General features: G+C 49.6%; 1 protein-coding gene across 8 annotated transcripts in view; it reads right to left on the bottom strand.

Annotated features, from left to right (window-relative positions):
- The window catches only part of LOC122930268 (NACHT, LRR and PYD domains-containing protein 12-like), a 797118-nt gene that overhangs the window by 284591 nt on the left and 484821 nt on the right, over nucleotides 1-27706 (bottom strand). The window contains exon 11 of one of the 8 annotated variants that reach the window (XM_044283512.1): nucleotides 20750-21007. The exons of the other annotated variants lie outside the window; for them this stretch is intronic. Coding sequence (XP_044139447.1) covers nucleotides 20917-21007 — 91 coding nt within the window. The 3' untranslated portion in view covers nucleotides 20750-20916. Of the gene's footprint in view, nucleotides 1-20749; nucleotides 21008-27706 lie in introns of those variants that run through there. 8 annotated transcript variants of the gene reach the window in all.

Consider the following 27706-nt stretch of genomic DNA (forward strand, 5'->3'; position numbering starts at 1 on the left):
GCGCTCAGCTACATTCACTTCAATGGGGCTGAGCGGCTCCTGGGCCACGAGACCCATGAACGTGCCCTCACTGGCCTAGGAAAAGCACCGCTGCCTTCTCATACAGCTCATCAGCAGGGGTCCCGGGTGTCGGACCCCCAAAGATCTGATACTGACGACCTATCCAGCGGATAAATGAAAGAACACAGGGGGAGATTTATCAATCTGGTGTAAAGCAAAACTGGTTTAGTAGCAATAACCAATCAGATTTCACCTTTCATTTTCCAAAGGAGCTCTGAAAAATGAAAGGTGGAATGTGATTGGTTGCTATGGGCCAGTAAGCCAGTCTCCCCTGTATCCATAGGGACTGAGTATAAAGGCACTAGTCCCAAATAAAATTAATTCCAAGACTGCAGCCCATGGGAATACAGAGCGGCAGATCCAACTGGTGCCCGAAGAGTCTGCCTTATTCATGTGTTCCTCTTCTAGGGAGGAAGCAATGGTGAGAGTTGTCCATCAGTGGTGTGCGGGGAGAGCTCATGAATAGACTGGACTCTTCCCCAGTGTGTGCTGTCAGCAGCAGAAAAGTGACAGCCTGTTGATTTCACCCAGTCTGACATAGGGCTGCAGCTGTCCATTATTTGAGTAATCAAGTAATCTATCGATTAATCCAACCAGTAATCGAGTACTCTAATAAAAAAGAACGTTTTCCTTTATAAAATGTCATCAGCTCCCCCCAGTGCCATCGGTCCTCTGTGCCATCAGCTCCCTCCAGTGCCATCAGCTCCCCCCATGCCATCAGGTCCCCCAGTGCCATCAGTCCTCTGTGCCATCAGCTCCCCCCAGTGCCATCAGTCCTCTGTGCCATCAGCTCCCCCCAGTGCCATCAGTCCTCTGTGCCATCAGCTCCCCCCAGTGCCATCAGTCCTCTGTGCCATCAGCTCCCCCCAGTGCCATTAGTCCTCTGTGCTATCAGCTCTTCCCAGTGCCATCAGCTCCCCCCATGCCATCAGTCCTCTGTGCCATCAGCTCCCTCCAGTGCCATCAGCTCCCCCCATGCCATCAGTCCTCTGTGCCATCAGGTCCCCCAGTGCCATCAGTCCTCTGTGCCATCAGCTCCCCCCAGTGTTATCAGTCCTCTGTGCCATCAGCTCCCCCAGTGCCATCAGTCCTCTGTGCCATCAGCTCCCCCCAGTGCCATCAGTCCTCTGTGCCATCAGCTCCACCCATGCCATCAGTCCTTTGTGCCATCAGCTCCCCCATGCCATTAGTCCTCTGTGCCATCAGCTCAACCCCCCCTTCCCTGTCCAGTTGCCATCAGCTCCCCCCGTGCTATCAGTCCTCTGTGCCATCACCCCTCAGTGCTATCAGCCCTAATGCCATGAGTCCTCTGTGCCATCTGTCCCCACCGATGCTAGTGTGCCCTCAGCTCCCCCAGTGCCACCATCGGTGCTCCTAGTCTCCAGCAGCCCTTTAATACTTACCTCTCCTGTAGGGGGCGCCGCTCCACAACATCTCCGTCTTCTTCTCCGTGCGATGCACTGTAGTCCTGACGGCACGCAGCGTCAGGTCATAGTGCGCGTATACGTGCACCATGTCCTGACGATGTGTCAGGAGGACAGTGCAGCGCGGTGCGGTCCGGCGGGTGACCACGGAGCGGTGAGTAGTAGCAAACACTTCACTCCTGCTTCGTGGTCACATGAGACAAACGAATCCTTGATGCAAAAAATTGGCATCGAGGATTTTTTGGTGTCGAATTACACGATTCAATCGAGTAATCGTTTCAGCCCTAGTCTGACACTATGTTATGCCGCCCTCCGGGACATAGCCACACTTTTAACCTTTTTTTCATTTGTTTTATATTTTTAAAACTTATGTTTAGCCTCCTAGGTGGTTTGAACATGCGACTATTAGACCAGATGTACCAGCGACTGTGATAGTTCGCTATTGCATGTATAGAAAGGACCGGCACTCGCTTTAGTTGTAATTTTCAAGTGATTTTAATGGTCACATACATGTGGTAAGTGACGCGTTTCGGCTACTATGAGCCTTTGTCAAACATGATCATTACATGTAACAAACAAGTTTAAATAGCCCACGATGGAGCCGGAAATGACGTTGGTAACCATGGCAACGTCGTAAACAAAGGGCACAACAATACAGAAATAAGATATTTGCAAAAGAATGTCATTAGTTGTCAGGGCACCATACTTTATAGTGCTATATTTTGCTGCACATTGTTATAATGGTGTATAATGCTAAAAGCTGCATGCTGCAAAAAATTCGCTAGAAAAATGTCATTAATTCACAGGACACCATGCTTTACACTGCTGCAACATACTAAGCATTATGATGATGGTACAGAATACTAAATATAAATACTATATGCTGAATGGTGAACTTGCGCCATACTATACTATACTTTACAGTGCTAAACACCATACTTTACAGTGCTATATTTTGCTGCACATAGTTATAATGGTATAAAATGCTAAAAGAATTAAATACTATATGCTAAACGGTGAACTTACGCCCTGATCAGACACTAAATGACACAGGTTTTGGAATGCATCAAGTTCTCTGTGGAAGAAAGAAAAAAGGGAACACGTTGAAAGGATAACTACAGACTATACCTTAAGGCCCCTTTCACACGGGCGAGTATTCCGCGCGGGTGAGATGCGCGAGTTGAACGCATTGCACCCGCACTGAATCCTGACCCATTCATTTCTATGGGGCTGTTCACATGAGCGGTGATTTTCACGCATCACTTATGCGTTGCGTGAAAATTGCAGCATGTTCTATATTCTGTGTTTTTCACGTAACGCAGGCCCCATAGAAATGAATGGGGTTGCGTGAAAATCGCAAGCATCCGCAAGCAAGTGCGGATGCGGTGCGATTTTCACGCATGGGTTATAGGTGACAGTCTATTCACTGTATTATTTTCCCTTATAACATGGTTATAAGGGAAAATAATAGCATTCTGAATACAGAATGCTTAGTATAATAGTGCTGGAAGGGTTAAAAAAAAAAAAAAAAAAAGTTAACTCACCTTATCCTCTTAATCGCGTAGTTCCCGGTCGCTCTCTTCTTTAGCTGTGGGCTAAAGGACCTTTGATGATGTCAGATCACATGCTCCATCACCATGGTGATGGACCATGTGATTGGAGCATGTGATCTGACATCACCACAGGTCATTCAGTCCACAGCTACAGAAGAGAGCGACCGGGAACTACGCGATCATGGGGATAAGGTGAGTTAACTTTTTTTATTTTTTTTAACCCTTCCAGCACTATTATACTAAGCATTCTGTATTCAGAATGATATTATTTTCCCTTATAACCATGTTATAAGGGAAAATAATACAATCTTCAGAACATCCATCCCAAGCCCGAACTTCTGTGAAGAAGTTCGGGTTTGGGTACCAAACATGCGCGATTTTTCTCACGCGAGTGCAAAACGCATGACAATGTTTTGCACTCGCGCGGAAAAATTGTGCATTTTCCCGCATCGCACCCGCCTCTTATCCGGGCAAAAAACATGACGCCCGTGTGAAAGAGGCCTAATGGAAACTGTTCAGATCATAGTCATGATTTAACCCCTTAGGTTCTAGGGTTTGCAGGCGATGGATCCAGTAGGCTCCGGGGCAGTGACACGTGCTCTATTATCTGGAAGCGCAGTTGGGGAATGGCATGTCGGTGTTTCTCAAAATGATACGGAATGGGGAGTAATAGATTTTTCTTTCTAATGGTAGATTTGTGCTTACAGAAGCGATCTTTCATCCTCGTGGAGGTCTCACCGACATACACAAGTCCACAAGGGCACTTCAAGAGATAAACCACGAAGTTACTATTGCAGGTAAAGGAACCATTTATTTGACATGTTTCCCCTGTGTACGGGTGTGTGAAATCTTCTCCTCTGATGGCACTGGAGCAATGTATGCACTGAAGGCATGGATACGTCCCATGTTTAGGTGTGGAGAGAGTGGCCTGTCGGAGATTTAATCTGTCACTGCCCACGTCAGCTCTAACTAAGATGTCACGGATATTTCTGGACCTTTTGTAGCACAGCATAGGGGGGGACTGGAATTCGGCAACATTGGGGTAAGCTCTGCTGATGATGTTCCAATGCTTATTGAGGATGGTCCTGCATTTATTTACCCAAGGGTGATACTTCACCACAAAGGGAACTCGTGGTTGTTTATCACTAGTGGTGATGGTTCCACTGGATTGTTTTGCCCGTTGTGAATTTGGATAGCCTCTGCTGCAGAACTTGCCTACCAATTAATTTTCTGGACACATGGGTAATAAAGGATGAGAAGGGTCAGATACACACAGACCTATATACCAAGAATACTGACCGTAACAGTCTGCTGCACTTCACGAGCAATCATCCACCTGCAGTCAAAAAATCACTACCCCATTCACAACTCCAGAGGGTGAACAGGATAGTGTCCGACAGCGACATTAGAACAATACGAGAAGATGAAATGGTAGGCAAGTTCCGCAGCAGAGGCTATCCAAATGACCTATTAAAACCCGTGTCATTTAGTGTCTGATCAGGGCGTAAGTTCGCCGTTTAGCATATAGTATTTAATATTTAGTATTCTGTACCATCACAATAATGCTTAGTATGCTGCAGCAGTGTAAAGCATGGTGTCCTGTGAATTAATGACATTTTTCTAGCAAATTTTTTGCAGAATGCAGCTTTTAGCATTATACACCATTATAACAATGTGCAGCAAAATATAGCACTATAAAGTATGGTGCCCTGACAACTAATGACATTCTTTTGCAAATATCTTATTTCTGTATTGTTGTGCCCTTTGTTTACGACATTGCCATGATTACCAACGTCATTTCCTGCTCCATCGGGGGCTATTTAAACTTGTTTGTTACCTGTAATGATCATGTTTGACAAACGCTCATAGTAGCCGAAACGCGTCACTTACCACATGTATGTGACCATTAAAATCACTTGAAAATTACAACTAAAGCGAGTGCCGGTCCTTTCTATACAAGTATCTGCGGACCTTCCCTGGACACGCGCATCGCTGACAGCGGAGTGCCGCCTGTATCTTCCTTGGATCAGTTTGCTATTGCAGTCGGGGGAGCCCCTCTCTCCATGTGAGGCTGTCATGGACACTGCCGGAGGTTGTCTGCGGCGTGAAACGGGAGGAAGCGTCGGCAGTGACATCCGCTCAGCTTTTGTGCAGGCTTCATGTTTAAAGACCCAACATCTGCTGTACATGTGTGATGGATGTCGGGAAGGGGTTACATTTTTCTTCTGTTTGTCCTTCACTTCTGGTGTGGAGCCACGGACCCGAAAGCCCACAGAAGGGCTTCTGAGTGTTTCCGTGGGCTTCCGTGCCTCCTGTCCTATATTTTGCCGTATCTTGCAGATTGCAGACCCATTGAAGTCAGTGGGTCCGCACTGCAGTACGGATTTCACACATATGTCTATCTGGTCGTGTGAATGAGCACTTAGAGATAGCAGCAGGAAGCTGTGTGTGAAGAGTAGAGGTAAGGGACGAGGGCAGCTCCCACCGGCTGTAGATGAGGAGGAAAGGACACACACAAGGCAGTCTGCAGGAGAAGACAGCAGTATCCTGGACACACAGATCCAGAGACGGTGAGAGGGACACGTTCACATGACAGAAAACGTTTATGAATGGTTTCTGTGAAGGAATAGAAAAGTAAAGCATCTCACCGCCATTTCTTTGTGTTATAAATCTTGTGACATTCACCTTGCGGCACAAATACCATGCTGCCTTTATTCTGTGGTTTAGCATTATTACGTCTGTACCCAATGCCTAAAGCTTTAATCATTTGTGTTTCTCGTTACCCTAAAGGTCCCTTTACACGTGACAACGCTATAGCAGATTGTCGGGGAGCAAGCGTTCCTTCCCAACAATCTGCTGATCGCTGCTGCTACATGCACTGATCTCCTCCACAGTATGGGGAGGAATGATCTCTAATGCCGTCGCTCTTCCCCATACTGTCCAGTTATTTCCCGGCAGCAGATCGTGTTCACACAGCACAATCTGCCGCTGGGAAACCATGATCTTTTGGGCTGCAGAAAAGATACAATTACTCGATGAACGAGTGTTTTGCTCATTTATCTGGTAGTCGTCGGTGCATTTACACAGCCAGATCATCGCTGATGAGCATTACTAGTATTCAACTGTCGGCCCGTGTAAAGGGCGCATTAGAGCCATAACTTTCTACATTTCTATCAATATTGCTGTGTGACGGTTTGTTTCTGTGGGATAAGTTGATATTTTTATTTGTACAGTTTTGATGCATACATCTCTTTGATCACTTTTTAATCCGTTTTTTTTGGGGGGAGGCAAGATGAGCAACAACCCACAGTTCTAGCTGTGCTTTTTATCTCCTGTTTCCTCCTCGCTGTGCGGGTTAACATGATAACTGCCAAACCACTTCTGTAAGGGTACTTTCACACTTGCGGCAGGACGGATCCGACAGGCTGTTCACCATGTCGGATCCGTCCTTCCGCTATTTCGCCGTGCCGCCGGACCGCTGCTCCGTCCCCATTGACTATAATGGGGACGGGGGCGGAACTCCGGCACGGCACGGCAGTGCACGGCGAAAGGCCGCCGGACTAAAAGTCCTGCATGTCTGACTTTTTAGTCCGGCGGCTCTCGCCGTGCACTGCCGTGCTGCGCCGGAGCTCCGCACCCGTCCCCATTAAAGTCAATGGGGACGGAGCGGCAGTCCAGCGGCACGGCAAAATATCGGAAGGACGGATCCGACAGGGTGAACAGCCTGTCAGATCCGTCCTGCCGCTAGTGGGAAAGTAGCCTAACAGCCCAAACTGCGTACTACTTTTTAATGGGATTTGATTACACAGTCACTATTAACTAGGGCTGCAGTAAACAAATATTTTAGTAATCGAGTATTTTATCGATTATTTTTTATGATTAATCTTTATTCTGTAAGCCAGATAATAGAGTACAGCAGAACAGATGGATTCTGGTATTGTGCGGTCAAAAGATGATGCTTTTGTAAGCTGACATGAGAATACATGTGTACCTGTCCAATGCCTGGAGCAGTATGGAGAAACAGGAAGTGAGGTACACAGAAGGGGTGGAGCAATGAAATGAATAACAGATATCACGAACAGCAGAACAAGCGCATTACCAAAAACCGCCACTAGATGGCAGCATATGACCAAATATAGAATATAATATGAATTAAACTATATAGATTTTAACTGTGTAGCAGCACAAACACCCTATATTGTGCTCCTGGTAATAATGCCTGTATAGTGTCCCCAAAAATAATGTCCCCTAATAGCAACTCCCCCACACTGCCCCATATAGTAATTTCCCCCCACACTACCCCCATATAGTAATTTCCCCCCACACTGCCTCCATGTAGTAATTTCCCCCCACACTGCCTCCATGTAGTAATTTCCCCCCACACTGCCCCAAGTAGTAATTTCCCCCCACACTGCCCCATGTAGTAATTTCCCCCCACACTGCCCCAAGTAGTAATTTCCCCCCACACTGCCCCAAGTAGTAATTTCCCCCCACACTGCCCCCAAGTAGTAATTTCCCCCCACACTGCCCCCAAGTAGTAATTTCCCCCCACACTGCCCCCAAGTAGTAATTTCCCCCACACTGCCCCCAAGTAGTAATTTCCCCCACACTGCCCCCAAGTAGTAATTTCCCCCCACACTGCCCCCAAGTAGTAATTTCCCCCCACACTGCCCCAAGTAGTAATTTCCCCCCACACTGCCCCCAAGTAGTAATTTCCCCCCACACTGCCCCAAGTAGTAATTTCCCCCCACACTGCCCCCAAGTAGTAATTTCCCCCCACACTGCCCCCATATAGTAATTTCCCCCCACACTGCCCCCAAGTAGTAATTTCCCCCACACTGCCCCATGTAGTAATTTCCCCCCACACTGCCCCAAGTAGTAATTTCCCCCCACACTGCCCCATGTAGTAATTTCCCCCCACACTGCCCCCAAGTAGTAATTTCCCCCCACACTGCCCCATGTAGTAATTTCCCCCCACACTGCCCCCAAGTAGTAATTTCCCCCCACACTGCCCCCATATAGTAATTTCCCCCCACACTGCCCCCATATAGTAATTTCCCCCCACACTGCCCCCATATAGTAATTTCCCCCACACTGCCCGCATATAGTAATTTCCCCCCACACTGCCCCCATATAGTAATTTCCCCCCACACTGCCTCCATGTAGTAATTCCCCCCACACTGTTCCGCATGTAGTAGTTGCCCCCACAAAGTAATTTGCCCCCCACACTGCCCCCCTTTAAGTAATTTGCCCCCACTGTCCCTGTAGTAATATGTCCTCTTCTGCCCCCCAAAGTTGGCGCACAAACACAAAAAAATAAAATAAAGGCTAATACTTACCTGTGTCCGGAATGGTGAGGCAGGCACACGTACACCAAAGCCATGTGCGCGTCCCTATAAGGGCGCGCGATGAAGTCACCACACATGCCGCGCCAGGCTTTTACCACCACATAGGCCTTGAAACCTATGGCGGTGATAGGCGGCGGGGCAGGGAACTATGTGCTCCTGTGTCCCGCCGCAGTATGTGGGCATTCGGGTCGGCGTTGGACCCCCTGTGATGCCGGGCCCGGGGCTACCAACCTGAACGCCCCAATTCTATTCCGCCACTGCCTACAGGCATAAACACTGAGTAACAGAATTAAGTACAGGCTGTACATTGGCAGGACCACCACCAGGTGGCACCCACACATTAGCAACAGAATTAGACACAGGAAGAGGACGAAACTTAGCAGAGAGAAAAGCTCATCAAAGACATTAGAGGGAGAAGAAAGGTTAGTGACAGATGGAGGCACATGGGTGGTCTCACCATCCTGAAGAGCGGCTGCAGAACCTCGCTCCTCCATCCATCCAGGCCCAGAAGATGGGCACTGCAATCTTCTCCTGTGACCACTAGAGGGCTCCGGACTCCTGCCGCTCTTCATCCTCCTTCTTCTAACCTGCTGATCTACATCCCGGGCAGCTGACCTCAAGGTGACCCCATCTCCTCAGGTTCAATTTACCTGCAATAAATGACTCCACATACATATATGAGAATGGGGATAGGGGGGGAGAAATAGCGAGAAACCCCAAAAATCTACAACCATATACATATAATTCGAAACCACAAAAAATGTGCTTATAGGAGTGTGCCGCCATGTGTCCCCACGAGAAAAAGCTCTAAGGGGGCCCTGACATTCACTTAGGGGGACAATTCTCTTAAAGTAGGTGGGATGTCATATCAAAAATGCTACCCAAATCCTGACGACCTCTCCACCATCTAGGAGGTGTTTGGGAGTAAAGTACCATCAGGTAACAAGTTACGAGAGGCTTCAAGATGATTGATACATCTAGAATGTGTCTAAGGGCTCTTTCACACTTGCGTTGTTCTTTTCCGGCATAGAGTTCCGTCGTCGGGGCTCTATGCCGGAAGAATCCTGATCAGTTTTATCCTAATGCATTCTGAATGGAGAGAAATCCGTTCAGGATGCATCAGGATGTCTTCAGTTCCGGACCGGAACGTTTTTTGGCCGGAGAAAATACCGCAGCATGCTGCGCTTTTTGCTCTGGCCAAAAATCCTGAACACTTGCCGCAAAGCCGGATCCGGAATTAATGCCCATTGAAAGGCATTAATCCGGATCCGGCCTTAAGCTAAACGTCGTTTCGGCGCATTGCCGGATCCGACGTTTAGCTTTTTCTGAATGGTTACCATGGCTGCCGGGACGCTAAAGTCCTGTTTGCCATGATAAAGTGTAGTGGGGTGCGGGGGTGCAGTATACTTACCGTCCGTGCGGCTCCCGGGGCGCTCCAGAGTGAAGTCAGGGCGCCCCACGCGCATGGATGACGTGATCGCATGGATCATGTGATCCATGCGCATGGGGTGCTCTGACGTCATTCTGGAGCGCCCCGGGAGCCGCATGGATGGTAAGTATACTGCTCCCCACTACTACTATGGCATAGTAACACTGAACGCATTTTGAAGACTGATCCGTCTTCAAATGCTTTCAGTTCACTTGCGTTTTTCCGGATCCGGCGTGTAATTCCGGCAAGTGGAGTACACGCCGGATCCGGAAAACGCAAGTGTGAAAGAGGCCTTAGCTGAGACAAAAGACTTCTCCCACAAAATGTCATCTATGGAAGCACCTAAATCCTCCTCCCAACGTTTCACTTGTAGATATGTTGTTCCATTCCACCCCCGGACTGTTTGGAGAAGTTACGATCGTCCATCTCAAATACTAAAGGGTGGCATCATCTCAGACATTTGGTGCAGATTGCTAGGATATGCCATCAACGTCTCATAGGTGAAGGTCCCACCTCGGGACCCGCACTTATCTTTAGAACGGAGCCCGCAAAGTGAAGTAGGGCGTACCCTGCATACACGGCCACCCTCCATTCACTCCTATGGGAGCTCCCAAAATAGCCGGCTATTTTTGGCAGTCCCATTGAAATGAAGGGTAGCGCAGTCACCGCTCCATTCACTTCTAAGGGGCTGATGGAAATAGTCGGACCAGCACTGGGGTATTTTTGGCGCTCCCACAGAAGAGAATGGAGGGCGGCCATGCATGCGCGGTACACCCTCCTTCACTTTGTGGGCTCTGCTCTAAAGATAGGGACCATCTCTGGGATCTGCACCTATCAGACACTGGGGGAATATCCTAGCGATCTGCCCCAATGTCTGAGATGACTGATCCTCTACACCGTCATCACTTACCTGAGCCTCTACAGCGTCATCACTTACCTGATCCTCTACAGCGTCTTCACTTACCTGATCCTCTACAGCGTCTTCACTTACCTGATCCTCTACAGCGTCTTCACTTACCTGATCCTCTACAGCGTCTTCACTTACCTGATCCTCTACAGCGTCTTCACTTACCTGAGCCTCTACAGCGTTATCACTTACCTGATCCTCTACACCGTCATCACTTACCTGAGCCTCTACAGCGTCTTCACTTACCTGATCCTCTACAGCGTCTTCACTTACCTGATTCTCTACAGCGTCTTCACTTACCTGATCCTCTACAGCGTCTTCACTTACCTGATCCTCTACAGCGTCTTCACTTACCTGAGCCTCTACAGCGTTATCACTTACCTGATTCTCTACAGCATCTTCACTTACCTGATCCTCTACAGCGTCATCACTTACCTGATCCTCTACAGCGTCTTCACTTACCTGAGCCTCTACAGCGTTATCACTTACCTGATTCTCTACAGCATCTTCACTTACGTGATCCTCTACAGCGTCATCACTTACCTGATCCTCTACAGCGTCATCACTTACCCGATCCTCTACAGCGTCATCACTTACCTGATCCTCTACAGCGTCATCACTCACCTAAACCTCTACAGCGTCATCACTTACATGAGCCTCTACAGCGTCATCACTTACCTGAGCCTCTACAGCATCTTCACTTATCTGATCCTCTACAGCGTCATCACTTACCTGAGCCTCTACAGCATAATCACATATCTGAGCCTCTACAGCGTCATCACTTACCTGTCACCGCCAGACATCTGAGAAGCTCTGACAGACGTTCTTCAGAACCTCCTGCTTGAGGCTCTTTTGTTTTGTCATCTTGTTTCCCTCTCTCAGCTGTCATCTAGTTGCACTGATTGCATCCCTTTAAATCCCGTCCCATACTGCATCACTTTGCAGTTTATACAACTTCCTGGAGTGTGCTGATGCTAGAAGCTGTTACTGCTGCATCCACAAGATAAGTCTGTTTTCTTTATTTCTGTTTGCCTGTGGGCTTGATCCTAGGTGACCCTGACTCCCTCCGTATTTAGTGTAGGGAGTCGTGGTCGTGTCCCCTCACTATTATAGGGTGTTCAGGTGTCATACAGTCGAGGAACGAGGGTATGCAATTTTCTACCATTGAGAATTTTGCATAGGCTGAGCAGTAAGGGAGAGAGCTAGGGCTCTTACAGGGCTTACCCTATTGTTCCTTAGTTTTGGATCAAGTCAGTCGGATCTTCATTTGTGTCTTCTAGTTTTCTGTAACACCATCCGTGACATTACCTGAGCCTTTACAGTGTTATCACTTACCTGAGTCTCTACAGCGTCTTCACTAACCTGATCCTCTACAGCGTCATCACTTACCTGAGCCTCTACAGCGTCATCATTTACCTGAGCCTCTACAGCGTCATAACATACCAGAGCCTCTACAGCGTCATCACTTACCTAAACCTCTACAGCATAATCACATATCTGAGCCTCTACAGCGTCATAACATACCAGAGCCTCTACAGTGTCATCACTTACCTGAGCCTCTACTGCGTCATCACTTACTTGAGCCTCTACAGTGCCATCACTTACCTGAGCCTCTACAGTGTCATCACTTACCTGAGCCTCTACTGCATCATCACTTACCTGAGCCTCTACTGCATCATCACTTACCTGAGCCTCTACTGCATCATCACTTAGCTGAGCCTCTACTGCGTCATCACTTAGCTGAGCCTCTACAGCGTCATCACTTACCTGAGCCTCTACAGTGCCATCACTTACCTGAGCCTCTACAGAGTCATCACATACCTGAGGCTCTACAGATTCGTCACTTACCTGATCCGGTCATCCTCGTCACTTATCTGATCATCTACAGCGTCATCATATAGGAGGATTATTAATTCTGGGGGGGCACTAATTGAGGCATTACTATTACTGGGGGCACTAATAGGGGCATTATTAATTCTCAGGGTACTAATGGGGGCATTAATTTTGGCGGACACTAATGGAGGTATTAATATTACTGGGGGCAGTATTAATACTGGTGGTGCTAAGGGGGGCTTTGTTAATACTGGGAGCGCTAATGGGGGCATTGTTAATACTGGGAGCCACAATGTGACATAGAGACTTGACACCATGTGTTAAAGGGGTTCTCCGGGCCTTTTCTGTTAATCACCTCTCCTCAGGATAGGTCATCAATATATTGGCAGGGGTCCGACACCCAGTACCCCCGCTGATCGGCTGTATGAGGAGAAGTGCGCATGTGCCGTCTCCCTTCTCTCTTCCTGTCCACTGCTGCAGTCCCATAGACATACAGCGGCGGACATGAAGAGAGAAGCGAGACGGCACGTGCGCACCCCGTCTCCGCGTACAGCTGAGCTCCAGCTCTGAGAACCCAGCATTAGTGATCCACAGCAGAATGGGTTAATGAGGTTCTCAGGTCCCAAAACTATTTTTTTAAATGTGCTCCTTCCACCGCAGATTTCTGCCCCCGATACCTGTTTTTCATGTCGGTGCTTTTCTTCCCCCTGTCTGGGCCTTTACAGGATGTTTACATTCAGCACTTCCTGTCCCAGCATGCTTTGCAGTGTGATGTGTCACAGGGCTGGCCCCGCCCTTCACACCATTCAGTATGCAGTAGCCACGCCTCTTCCTTGTGAGACGCTGGATGACATTAGTGACCGTCTGTATCTAACCCTATCATGTGTGATATTTTGTTTTTGCAGGAGACTAGACTTTTGGCAGAAGTCGTAAAAAAGCCAGGAGGGAATGGCGACGAGTGCCCTCCTACTGGTCTCTTGCGGCCGAGCCGTATAGCGGAGTGGCGGTTCTTTTTACCGCACTGTTCAAATGCCGAAGTATAATCAAGTTAGAAATGGGGGGGGGGTTAATCTTAGGGACAAGAGTTGAGACTAATTAACATCTATGGACCCCAGACAAATCAGGACCATAAAGTCTCTTCATGAGAATTAACCCTTTCCTTCTTACAGGTTGACAAGTTATCTTTGGAGGGGACTTTATACAGTAACTGCTGCTTAGGTTTTTCTTTCCTAATGTGTAGGGACAGTGACAGGGAAGATTTTTCTAATATACTTTATTTAGGGAACCGTTTATTTGTGGTAAAAAAAAAGTGGGTCTGAAATGTCCCTTAGCATCGCTCTCTGACATCCATCTTCTATCAGCATCGGAGAGACGGGCTGTGCGGGAGCTGCGGCCTCTGCCTGCCCTGCCCCCTCACATCCGGGTGGAGACAGGAGCCCCATCTGTTTATCAAGTAAATATACATTCCCCCTTTTTATAAAATATGATGGACTTGTACACTATGTATAAGCTCACGGACCAGCGTGGCCGGCGCCGTCAGTGAGCTTTCCCCCTGCACTCTCGGCGCGCGGACTAATGAACCAGCCGCCGGGAGCGGTAAGCGCCCACTACAGGCAGTGCAAGGAGGCAGGGGGAAGCGGATATACAGTATATGCTGTGTGTGCTGCCCCCTGCTGTGTTCAGGGATTACTGCCCCCATCATGTTCTCACAGCACCTGGTCACAGTTACAGCCCAGCACTTGTGAGTGGCGCCTGCTCTCACCAATCAGAGGCCTCCTTACTGCCGGGCGGTGGAAACTCTCAGCCTGCATTCCTGGACACATATGCAAATAAATAGCTTTCCCAATGCGGCTGGGACAGGCGGCCGCTGTGTGATCTGGTAAGATAGTGCAGGCCAGAAGAACAGAACCGGTACCAGTGTGGAGAACAAAATACCGGCTTGGTCGGTGCAATACCGGGCACGTGGCACCTCTAGGCGGAGTCAGGTGTTGCTTAGCGTTGAAAGGTTTGCCACAACAGACTATTGGCCACTACTATTGTCCCTCCTTGGGCTTTTAAAAGTTAGCAACCCCAGGTGCAAGTGATATCAAAGCTGACGGTGAAAACCCTGGTCCCATAGAAAACCTCACGTGACTGGACTCCGACCTGAGACCGGCTACAGATTTCAATACAACGACTTTTTCTTTTTTTAACTCATTTTATTGGAGAATAAAGACATAAGGTAAAGCAATGTTACATCCATCAGAGACGGCAAATGTTTCCATGTCGTTTACAGGGAATGAAGCCTTAATCAAGTCCATTAACCTCTGTGCATACAGGGTGTTATACATTATTGTAGGCTCATCATGACAGATTGCATATGTCTGGATTGGAAAACTGTCTCGGGTGATGTGCCCCACGCTCCCCACACCTTCCAAAACTTCTGCGGGCCCCCCCCCCCCTGTTTTTGAACACCACATTTTGATAGGGGACAATCTGGTTACCCAGAGATCTCCCCGGATTCACAGCGGGTGGCCGGTCTGCCATCCATCTAATTGCAATGGCTTTCCTTGCCAGGAACAAAGTCTCTCTTGTGTGGTGAGAGCTCCTATCAGGGGGTACTTAGAAATAGCCCGTCTATCATCTCGAAACTGTGCGTGAAGAGCGTGGCGCACCTGTAGATATCTATAGAAGTGACTGCGCGGGAGTCCAGAATCTCACTGTATTTGTGTGAATGAACATAGGATCTGTTGCGGAGCTTGAAGATATACCCTCAATATCTTCACTTAAATCCCCTTGTAGCTGAAGAAACAGGTCAATATTCAAGAGACAATTTCCCCAGTGACTGGACGACACACAGTTTGGGAGTCAACTGACTTTACTAGGCATGTGCACCTGCTTTCAAACCTCCAACAGCCTCATTTACATACAATACATAGATTACTATGGTACAAGGAGAGGTGGGGTCAGACAATATCAAGGGCTGATGGGAGGATGAGGGGGGAGGGGAAGAGGTACAGACAAGAAAGACATTCGATAAGTGGCGATGTTTGCCACAGGATCCCATTTTCAGAAAAATCTTTTAGCGTGAGCATTCTATACTCCTTCCAAATTTCCACCCCCTCGTGGTTTTGCAAGTGAAGAAACATTGGGAATGGCATCCGCCAAATCCTTGTACTGGTGAAGCTTCGCTGCGTTCCTGATGTGCCAGCCTACGTATGGGGAGGGCACGTCCAGCAAACAAGTGAATGCTCTCCAGCACCGGCCATAGTGTGGATAACTGCAGGTATTGCTGCAGATAATATTCTGCATTAGGTAGCGTAGTGGCTGCCACCCCCCATCCCCTCCCCCCCGCTGCTTAGATCTCTGTAAGGTGTGTAAAGCAAGGTTACGTCTAGCTGACCCCCATACAAAGGCCGTCATCAATCAGTGCAGCTGATCGAAAAAGCTGCGCGGGATGGGCGTACAAGCATGTAACAGTAGATAGAGACCCTTGGGGAGCAAAATCACTTTATTAGATTGAGTCTGCCCATTATAGATAGGGGAAGAGTTTTCTATATCCTCAGTGAAGGATAGAAGCGGGTCTTCAGTGATAATTATTCCCAGATATTTAAAGGAATCTACTACCGGGAGGTTGTAAAATACTGTTGGCCAGGTGGTTGTCCATAACGGCATGAGGGCCGATTTGGACCAATTTATGCGGAGTCCTGAGAAGTGCCCAAAGCGGTCAACTAAATCTATCACCCTCGGTAAAGAGGTCTCCACACTATCCATGAAGAGCATCAAGTTATCGGCATATAAGCCAGTCCTGTCTTCCCGCTCTCCTAAGGATATCCCTTTAAACACAGTGTCCTGGCATATTCTTAGCGCAAAGGGTTCTATGGCCACTGCAAACAGAAGGGGTGAAAGGGGCCATGCCTGTCTGGCGCCTCTGTAAGTGGCTCTGAGTATGAGCCATTAACCAGGATGCGGGCCTTGGGGCATTTATATAGAATGGAGATCCAAGAAATAAAAGTTGGGCCAAACCCGAAACATTTAGCACCTCTAAAAGATATGGCCACTCCACGGAGTCGAATGCTTTAGCTGTATCTAGAGAAGCCAAGGCCCAGTGCGCTTTTCCTCCTACCCCCACCCGAGCAATGACCTGCGCCCTTCTGATGTTACTGGATGTCGATCGTCCCGGTATAAAGCCGGATTGATCCTCATGTATAATACTGGTAATTACTTTATTCAATCTATTGGCTAGTATCTTGGTAAGTATTTTATAGTCTACTAGACATTAAGCCCGTTACAATAACGGGCGCTAGTACAGTAGGAACAGTCTATATTAGGCCTCTTTCACACGTTTTTTTATTCCGTTTGCGGGCCGTTTTTTTCATTCCGTATACAGTCATTCATTTCAATGGTTCCGCAAAAAAAAAACCAGAATGTACTCCGTATGCATTCCGTTTCCGTATTTCCGTTCCGTTGAAAGATAGAACATGTCCTATTATTGCCCGCAAATCACGTTCCGTGGCTCCATTCAAGTCAATGGGTCCGCAATCAAAAACGTAACACATACGGAATGTACTCCGTATGTGTTCTGTTTCCGTTCCGGCACCATCCATTGAAAATGTTATGCCCAGGCCAATTTTTTCTATGCAATTACTGTATACTGTATATGCCATCTGGAAAAACGGAACGGAAAAATGGAACGGAAATGCAACGGAAAACAAAGAAATAGAACAACGGATCTGTGAAAAACGGACTGCAAAATACTGAAAAAGACTGGTGGCTGAGACGGCTAGCACTGACTGGTGGTGCTAAGACTGCTGGCAGCAACTGGTGGCTGAGACTGCTGGCTCTAACTGGTGGCTTAGACTGCTGGCACGGTGATTGGTGATGAGGCTGGTGGCACTGACTGATGGCTGAGACAGCTGGCACTGACTGGTGGCTAAGACTGTTGGCACTGTGGCTGGTGGCACTGTGACTGGTGGCACTGACTGATGGCTGAGATGGCTGGCACTGACTGGTGGCACTGACTGATGGCTGAGATGGCTGGCACTGACTGGTGGCACTGACTGATGGCTGAGACTGCTGGCTGAGACTGCTGGCAGCGGTTGCTGTCTGTGGCTGAGAGTGCTGGGACTGTGCGGCTGTGCGATGCACAAACAGTAATGGCGGCGCTCCGACGTGGAGAGCACACCATAACCTGTGAGTGGCGGCGATTGGCCGGCGCGCAGGTGTGGGCGCGCGTGCGGCATGCGAAGCGTCGTGTGATGATTGGTCGGTGCGCCGTGCGCGCTGGTGTGGGCGGCGGTGATTGGGCGACACGCTGGTGTGGGCATCGTGTGTTGACTGGACAGCGCGCCGCACGTGCGCAGTTCAATTATCGCCACACACGCACGGACACGCAGCCATGAGCATGCACACACGGCTTTTATTATAGTAGATATATATCCTCTATAATAAAGTCCCTGTGTGCATGTGCGACCGCGTGTATGCCGATTAGTTAAGTGTGCATGCGCGGCAGCCAATCAACACACTGCGCTCCACACGCACTGCCCAGCCCTGCGCATCGGCCGCTGCTGTGCCCAGCTCCACTGTGCCTCCTCCTCCCCCTCCGGCTTCCTCTGCAGCCGACTGACACCCGGGCCCTGCAACCGCCGCCTGCCACAACGTATCCTTCACCGGACACCCTTACGCACTGCCCACACCTGTGCACCGGGCAGAGAGTGGCCCCGTACCTGCTACAGCATCGCATCCTGGTGTTCATAGAACTCTCAAAGAGCCTGGGAGGACAAAGCTGGGAGCACTGAGGACCTCTGATTCTGGCCCCGGGTATCTGTCAGCACAGGGGGCACATGTAAGTCCCCGCAGCGGCCGCATCCTCCTCACTCCTATATCACCCTAACCCCGTCCACCAAAGTCAGGAAATGGCCGCACAGTAGCAAGTGAGGGAAGCTATCACAGGCAGAGAGCATTACACATGTATTACACTCCAACCCCCATCATTACACTATATCCCTCATTGGTGTGTAATGATGGGGGTTGGAGTGTAATATGCATATAATGATGGGGGTTGGAATATAGTATGTGTATAATGATGGGGATCCTGGGGTGTGAGGTGGCTGCAGAGGAAGCTGGAGGGGGGGAAGGAGTCACGGCGGAGCTGGGCACAGCAGCGGGCCGGCGCACAGGTGTGAGCGGCGTGTGGAGCGCCGTGTGCTGATTGGACCCCGCGCCATGCATGCCCAGTATAACAAACGGCACACACACACGGACACAGGGCGCTCACACAGGGATTTTATTATGTAAGATTACACTCCAGCCCCATCACATAAAATCCCTGTGTGAGTACCCTGCATGTGCATGTGCGACGCAGGGACCCATCAGCATCATTATACCCCCATCATTATACACTCCAACCCCCATCATTACACACACATTACACTCCAATGAGGGCTGTAGTGTAATGATGGGGGTTGGAGTGTAATATGATGGGGGTTGGAGTGTAATATGTATACAGTACAATGTATTTCCTCCTGTATCCCCCCCCATCTCTATAATATATTCCCTGTAGCCCCCTCCCTAGCTCTCTCTAATGAGTGTACAGATGTAGTCAGAGTAATAGGGGGAGGAAGGGGAAGGTAAGTTTCCCCGCGTCAGCTGCCTGCAGCTCGGGATGACAGAGGACGGCACATAGGGATGGATGTGGCCTCTCACCTCCACTCACAGAGACTGCCACCGGACGGACATGTATGGGCGCTGCAGGCGGTGTCCGTGCCGATTGGCCAGCGCACTGCGCATGCGCACTTGACGAATCGGCACACACGCACGGACGCGCACACAGAGATTTTATTATATAGGATATTCAATATTGAAATGGGCCTATAAGAGACGCATTCCAGTGGGCTTTTATCCGGTTTCAGCAGCACTACTATTGAGGCATCATATAGCGTCTCAGGAAGGCATCCCTCCCGTTGTGCTGCCCCATACATTTTGTGCAATTGTGGTCCAAGGATATCAATGTACTTGGAGTACACCTCTAGTGGAAGGCCATCATGGCCAGGTGACTTTCCTGAGGAGAATCTCCTTATAGCATCTTCTACTTCCTCTAGGGTGATCTCCGCGTTCTCCATCTTGTTCCTGAAATTTTAGGTACTTAACATCTTGCAGATAGCTAGTCTAATCAGAGTGGGTGTACTGTATCACTGAGCTATACAACTCTTGATAAAATTCCTGTAATCTAGCCAGTATACCCTCTGCATCTTCCACCATCTCACCCTCCGCATGATGTATATGTAGCACTGATGGAGCTGCTGTGTTATGGCGTACTACATGAGCCAACATTTTACCAGACTGGCTGCCCAACTCAAACGATTGCTGTTTGAGGAAAAAGAGCTTACGATCACTTTTCTCCCTAAGATGTATTAGATATTGCCTCCCTATCTGCAGCCACTGCAATCTATTGTTCTCCGTGGGACTTGAGCAGTGGCGTACATAGAGACGTAAGGGCCCCAAAGCAAGGGTCAAACCCGGCCCCCACACAGGACAGAAGAGTTTCCACCAAAACCCTTTTCAATGGCCCTTGGGTCATTTTTCCTCTGGATAGATCATCAGCATCTGATCGGCGGGGGTCCGTGGCAGTAGTGCCGTGGCCTTCTCGCTGTTTACCGCAGGCCCTGGGCGGGGCTAAGCTCTGTTCACTTAAATGGAGCTTAGCCGCGCCCAGACCAGTGATACTAGTCGTGACGTCACTGGTCCTGCGGTAAACAGTGAGAAGGCCGCGGCGCTACTGTCAGCACCGCTGTCTTCTCAAACAGCTGATCGGCAGGGGTCCCGGGTGTCGGACCCCTGCCGATCAGATGCTGATGCTTTACTCAATGATGATGTATAGGGGACCGACCGAACATCGCATATGTTCGCCCACCGCGGCGAACGCGAACAAGCTATGTTCGCCGGGAACTATTCGGGCCATCTCTAGTGATCGGGAGACAGATCATGTGATCACTGGTTTGTCCGTGAGTCGCATCAAGTAAAAGTTAAAATAGAAACTGAAATAACAGTTTGTGTGATTTGTTATTTACACTGTGTGCAATGTACGGCCTCCTCCGGTCTGACAACCGGTATATTGCTGACAACGTACATGACCTTCAGGAGACGCTGCTACATCCCATAGGCCTGGATTATGAAGGGATTTACTTACTGGACATATAATTAGCTAGAGAAGCACATTTCTGGTATCATGTTTATTATAATATTAGACATTTCCTTATCTTCTGTATATCAGTGATATTACCCATAAAGTACCAGGAGACGCTCCTAATACCAGACTTCTGAAGAAGTCTTCTCCACCAAAGTCCTGTTATCTGCTCATCACAGAGAGGAATCCGGCTTCTTCTCAGTTCAGTAAAATCTTCATATTTGGTTTCTGCTTTTCCAGTTTTCTTATGGCTTCCCTCTCCTCTTCAGATAATCCATTGTACGGCAGACTAGAAGAGAAAACAGCGCCCCCAGCATTAGTGAGGTTGTATTGTGAGGTTTCCTCGTGACTAGGGATGAGCGAACTCGAACTGTATAGTTCGGGTTCGTACCGAATTTTGGGGTGTCCGTGACACGGACCCGAACCCGGACATTTTCGTAAAAGTCCGGGTTCGGGTTCGGTGTTCGTCGCTTTCTTCGCGCTTTTGTGACGCTTTCTTGGCGCTTTTTGAAAGGCTGCAAAGCAGCCAATCAACAAGCGTCATACTACTTGCCCCAAGAGGCCATCACAGCCATGCCTACTATTGGCATGGCTGTGATTGGCCAGAGCACCATGTGACCCAGCCTCTATTTAAGCTGGAGTCACATAGCGCCGCCCGTCACTCTGCTCTGATTAGCGTAGGGAGAGGTTGCGGCTGCGACAGTAGGGCGAGATTAGGCAGATTAACTCCTCCAAAGGACTTGATTAACTGATCGATCTGCAGCTGTGGATCATTGAGCTGCTGATCCTCAATTGCTCACTGTTTTTAGGCTGCACAGACCGTTTGTCAGTCACATTTTTCTGGGGTGATCGGCGGCCATTTTGTGTCTTGTGGTGCGCCAGCACAAGCTGCGACCAAGTGCATTTAACCCTCAATGGTGTGGTTGTTTTTTGGCTAAAGCCTACATCAGGGTGAAGCTGTCACACCAAGTGCATTTAACCCTCAGTAGTGTGGTTGGTCAAGCTGTGACACCAAGTGCATTTAACCAGCAATAGTCTGTTCATTTTTTGGCCATATACTACATCAGGGGCAAGCTGCGCCCGTCACCAAGTGCATTTAACCAGCAATAGTGTGGTTATTTTTTGGCCATATCCCAGTCTAATTCTGTCACTAAATCCATACCGGTCACCCAGCGCCTAAATACTAGGCCTCAAATTTATATCCTGCTAAATCTCTCGTTAGTGCTGTAGCTGGGCGAGTTATTTAGTGTCCGTTCAAGCACATTTCTTGTTCTGGGTTGAAATACAATTCCCAATTTAGCAATTTCATAATTTAGTGGTTTCTGCTATATCAGAGCTATTTGAAATCTATCCCTAAAAGGGTATATAATATTCAAGGTGCACATTGGGTCATTCAGAATAACTTCACACACACGCTACTGTGCATTTCCAAGTCTAATTCTGTCACTAAACCCATACCGGTCACCCAGCGCCTAAATACTAGGCCTCAAATTTATATCCCGCTGAATTTGAATACAATACATTGGGCCAAATAATATATTTGTTGTTGTGGTGAACCATAACAATGAGAAAAACATCTAGTAAGGGACGCGGACGTGGACATGGTCGTGGTGGTGTTAGTGGACCCTCTGGTGCTGGGAGAGGACGTGGCCGTTCTGCCACATCCACACGTCCTAGTGTACCAACTACCTCAGGTCCCAGTAGCCGCCAGAATTTACAGCGATATATGGTGGGGCCCAATGCCGTTCTAAGGATGGTAAGGCCTGAGCAGGTACAGGCATTAGTCAATTGGGTGGCCGACAGTGGATCCAGCACGTTCACATTATCTCCCACCCAGTCTTCTGCAGAAAGCGCACAGATGGCGCCTGAAAACCAACCCCATCAGTCTGTCACATCACCCCCATGCATACCAGGGAAACTGTCTCAGCCTCAAGTTATGCAGCAGTCTCTTATGCTGTTTGAAGACTCCGCTGGCAGGGTTTCCCAAGGGCATCCACCTAGCCCTTCCCCAGCGGTGAAAGACATAGAATGCACTGACGCACAACCACTTATGTTTCCTGATGATGAGGACATGGGAATACCACCTCAGCATGTCTCTGATGATGACGAAACACAGGTGCCAACTGCTGCGTCTTTCTGCAGTGTGCAGACTGAACAGGAGGTCAGGGATCAAGACTGGGTGGAAGACGATGCAGGGGACGATGAGGTCCTAGACCCCACATGGAATGAAGGTCGTGCCACTGACTTTCACAGTTCGGAGGAAGAGGCAGTGGTGAGACCGAGCCAACAGCGTAGCAAAAGAGGGAGCAGTGGGCAAAAGCAGAACACCCGCCGCCAAGAGACTCCGCCTGCTACTGACCGCCGCCATCTGGGACCGAGCACCCCAAAGGCAGCTTCAAGGAGTTCCCTGGCATGGCACTTCTTCAAACAATGTGCTGACGACAAGACCCGAGTGGTTTGCACGCTGTGCCATCAGAGCCTGAAGCGAGGCATTAACGTTCTGAACCTGAGCACAACCTGCATGACCAGGCACCTGCATGCAAAGCATGAACTGCAGTGGAGTAAACACCTTAAAACCAAGGAAGTCACTCAGGCTCCCCCTGCTACCTCTTCTGCTGCTGCCGCCTCGGCCTATTCTGCTGCTGCCGCCTCGGCCTCTTCCTCCGCCTCTGGAGGAACGTTGGCACCTGCCGCCCAGCAAACAGGGGATGTACCACCAACACCACCACCACCACCTCCGTCACCAAGCGTCTCAACCATGTCACACGCCAGCGTTCAGCTCTCCATCTCACAAACATTTGATAGAAAGCGTAAATTCCCACCTAGCCACCCTCGATCCCTGGCCCTGAATGCCAGCATTTCTAAACTACTGGCCTATGAAATGCTGTCATTTAGGCTGGTGGACACAGACAGCTTCAAACAGCTCATGTCGCTTGCTGTCCCACAGTATGTTGTTCCCAGCCGGCACTACTTCTCCAAGAGAGCCGTGCCTTCCCTGCACAACCAAGTATCCCATAAAATCAAGTGTGCACTGCGCAACGCCATCTGTAGCAAGGTCCACCTAACCACAGATACGTGGACCAGTAAGCATGGCCAGGGACGCTATATCTCCCTAACTGCACACTGGGTAAATATAGTGGCAGCTGGGCCCCAGGCGGAGAGCTGTTTGGCGCACGTCCTTCCGCCGCCAAGGATCACAGGGCAACATTCTTTGCCTCCTGTTGCCACCTCCTCCTTCTCGGCTTCCTCCTCCTCTTCTTCCACCTGCTCATCCAGTCAGCCACACACCTTCACCACCAACTTCAGCACAGCCCGGGGTAAACGTCAGCAGGCCATTCTGAAACTCATATGTTTGGGGGACAGGCCCCACACCGCACAGGAGTTGTGGCGGGGTATTGAACAACAGACCGACGAGTGGTTGCTGCCGGTGAGCCTCAAGCCCGGCCTGGTGGTGTGTGATAATGGGCGAAATCTCGTTGCAGCTCTGGGACTAGCCAATTTGACGCACATCCCTTGCTTGGCGCATGTGCTGAATTTGGTGGTGCAGAAGTTCATTCACAACTACCCCGACATGTCAGAGCTGCTGCATAAAGTGCGGGCCGTCTGTTCGCGCTTCCGGCGTTCACATCCTGCTGCTGCTCGCCTGTCTGCGCTACAGCGTAACTTCGGCCTTCCCGCTCACCGCCTCATATGCGACGTGCCCACCAGGTGGAACTCCACCTTGCACATGCTGGACAGACTGTGCGAGCAGCAGCAGGCCATAGTGGAGTTTCAGCTGCAGCACGCACGGGTCAGTCGCACTACAGAACAGCACCACTTCACCACCAATGACTGGGCCTCCATGCGAGACCTGTGTGCCCTGTTGCGCTGTTTCGAGTACTCCACCAACATGGCCAGTGGCGATGACACCGTTATCAGCGTTACAATACCACTTCTATGTCTCCTTGAGAAAACACTTAGGGCGATGATGGAAGAGGAGGTGGCCCAGGAGGAGGAGGAGGAGGAGGAGGAAGAGGGGTCATTTTTAGCACTTTCAGGCCAGTCTCTTCGAAGTGACTCAGAGGGAGGTTTTTGGCAACAGCAGAGGCCAGGTACAAATGTGGCCAGCCAGGGCCCACTACTGGAGGACGAGGAGGACGAGGATGAGGAGGAGGTGGAGGAGGATGAGGATGAAGCATGGTCACAGCGGGGTGGCACCCAACGCAGCTCGGGTCCATCACTGGTGCGTGGCTGGGGGGAAAGGCAGGACGATGACGATACGCCTCCCACAGAGGACAGCTTGTCCTTACCCCTGGGCAGCCTGGCACACATGAGCGACTACATGCTGCAGTGCCTGCGCAACGACAGCAGAGTTGCCCACATTTTAACCTGTGCGGACTACTGGGTTGCCACCCTGCTGGATCCACGCTACAAAGACAATGTGCCCACCTTACTTCCTGCACTGGAGCGTGATAGGAAGATGCGCGAGTACAAGCGCACGTTGGTAGACGCGCTACTGAGAGCATTCCCAAATGTCACAGGGGAACAAGTGGAAGCCCAAGGCCAAGGCAGAGGAGGAGCAAGAGGTCGCCAAGGCAGCTGTGTCACGGCCAGCTCCTCTGAGGGCAGGGTTAGCATGGCAGAGATGTGGAAAACTTTTGTCAACACGCCACAGCTAACTGCACCACCACCTGATACGCAACGTGTTAGCAGGAGGCAACATTTCACTAACATGGTGGAACAGTACGTGTGCACACCCCTCCACGTACTGACTGATGGTTCGGCCCCATTCAACTTCTGGGTCTCTAAATTGTCCACGTGGCCAGAGCTAGCCTTTTATGCCTTGGAGGTGCTGGCCTGCCCGGCGGCCAGCGTTTTGTCTGAACGTGTATTCAGCACGGCAGGGGGCGTCATTACAGACAAACGCAGCCGCCTGTCTACAGCCAATGTGGACAAGCTGACGTTCATAAAAATGAACCAGGCATGGATCCCACAGGACCTGTCCGTCCCTTGTCCAGATTAGACATTAACTACGTCCCCTTAACCATATATTATTGTACTCCAGGGCACTTCCTCATTCAATCCTATTTTTATTTTCATTTTACCATTATATTGCGAGGCTACCCAAAGTTGAATGAACCTCTCCTCTGCCTGTGTGCTAGGCCTAAATATATGCCAATGGACTGTTGCAGTGGTGGGTGACGTGAAGCCTCATTCTCTGCTATGACATGCAGACTGATTCTCTGCTGTCATGAAGCCAGATTGTCTGTTACGGGACCTCTCTGCTCTGCCTGTGTGCTAGGCCTAAATATATGCCAATGGACTGTTGCAGTGGTGGGTGACGTGAAGCCTCATTCTCTGCTATGACATGCAGACTGATTCTCTGCTGACATGAAGCCAGATTGTCTGTTACGGGACCTCTCTCCTCTGCCTGTGTGCTAGGCCTAAATATATGCCAATGGACTGTTGCAGTGGTGGCTGACGTGAAGCCTGATTCTCTGCTATGACATGCAGACTGATTCTCTGCTGACATGAAGACAGATTCTCTGTTACGGGACCTCCCTCCTCTGCCTGGGTGCTGGGCCTAAATATATGCCAATGGACTGTTGCAGTGGTGGCTGACGTGAAGCCTCATTCTCTGCTATGACATGCAGACTAATTCTCTGCTGACATGAAGCCAGATTGTCTGTTACGGGACCTCTCTCCTCTGCCTGGGTGCTGGGCCTAAATTTATGACAATGGACTGTTGCAGTGGTGGCTGACGTGAAGCCTGATTCTCTGCTATGACATGCAGACTGATTCTCTGCTGACATGAAGCCAGATTCTCTGTTACGGGACCTCTCTCCTCTGCCTGTGTGTGTGCTGGGCCTAAATATATGCCAATGGACTGTTGCAGTGGTGGCTGACGTGAAGCCTCATTCTCTGCTATGACGTGCAGACTGATTCTCTGCTGACATGAAGCCAGATTCTCTGTTACGGGACCTCTCTCCTCTGCCTGTGTGTGTGCTGGGCCTAAATATATGCCAATGGACTGTTGCAGTGGTGGCTGACGTGAAGCCTCATTCTCTGCTATGACATGCAGACTAATTCTCTGCTGACATGAAGACAGATTCTCTGTTACGGGACCTCCCTCCTCTGCCTGGGTGCTGGGCCTAAATATATGCCAATGGACTGTTGCAGTGGTGGCTGACGTGAAGCCTCATTCTCTGCTATGACATGCAGACTAATTCTCTGCTGACATGAAGACAGATTCTCTGTTACGGGACCTCCCTCCTCTGCCTGGGTGCTGGGCCTAAATATATGCCAATGGACTGTTGCAGTGGTGGCTGACGTGAAGCCTCATTCTCTGCTATGACATGCAGACTAATTCTCTGCTGACATGAAGACAGATCCTCTGTTACGGGACCTCTCTCCTCTGCCTGTGTGCTAGGCCTAAATATATGCCAATGGACTGTTGCAGTGGTGGCTGACGTAAAGCCTCATTCTCTGCTATGACATGCAGACTGATTCTCTGCTGTCATGAAGCCAGATTGTCTGTTACGGGACCTCTCTGCTCTGCCTGTGTGCTAGGCCTAAATATATGCCAATGGACTGTTGCAGTGGTGGGTGACGTGAAGCCTCATTCTCTGCTATGACATGCAGACTGATTCTCTGCTGTCATGAAGCCAGATTGTCTGTTACGGGACCTCTCTGCTCTGCCTGTGTGCTAGGCCTAAATATATGCCAATGGACTGTTGCAGTGGTGGGTGACGTGAAGCCTCATTCTCTGCTATGACATGCAGACTGATTCTCTGCTGACATGAAGCCAGATTGTCTGTTACGGGACCTCTCTCCTCTGCCTGTGTGCTAGGCCTAAATATATGCCAATGGACTGTTGCAGTGGTGGCTGACGTGAAGCCTGATTCTCTGCTATGATATGCAGACTAATTCTCTGCTGACATGAAGCCAGATTGTCTGTTACGGGACCTCTCTCCTCTGCCTGGGTGCTGGGCCTAAATTTATGACAATG

The sequence above is a fragment of the Bufo gargarizans genome, chromosome 3 (assembly GCF_014858855.1).
Source record: "Bufo gargarizans isolate SCDJY-AF-19 chromosome 3, ASM1485885v1, whole genome shotgun sequence".
NCBI classification, from domain to species: Eukaryota; Metazoa; Chordata; class Amphibia; order Anura; family Bufonidae; genus Bufo; species Bufo gargarizans.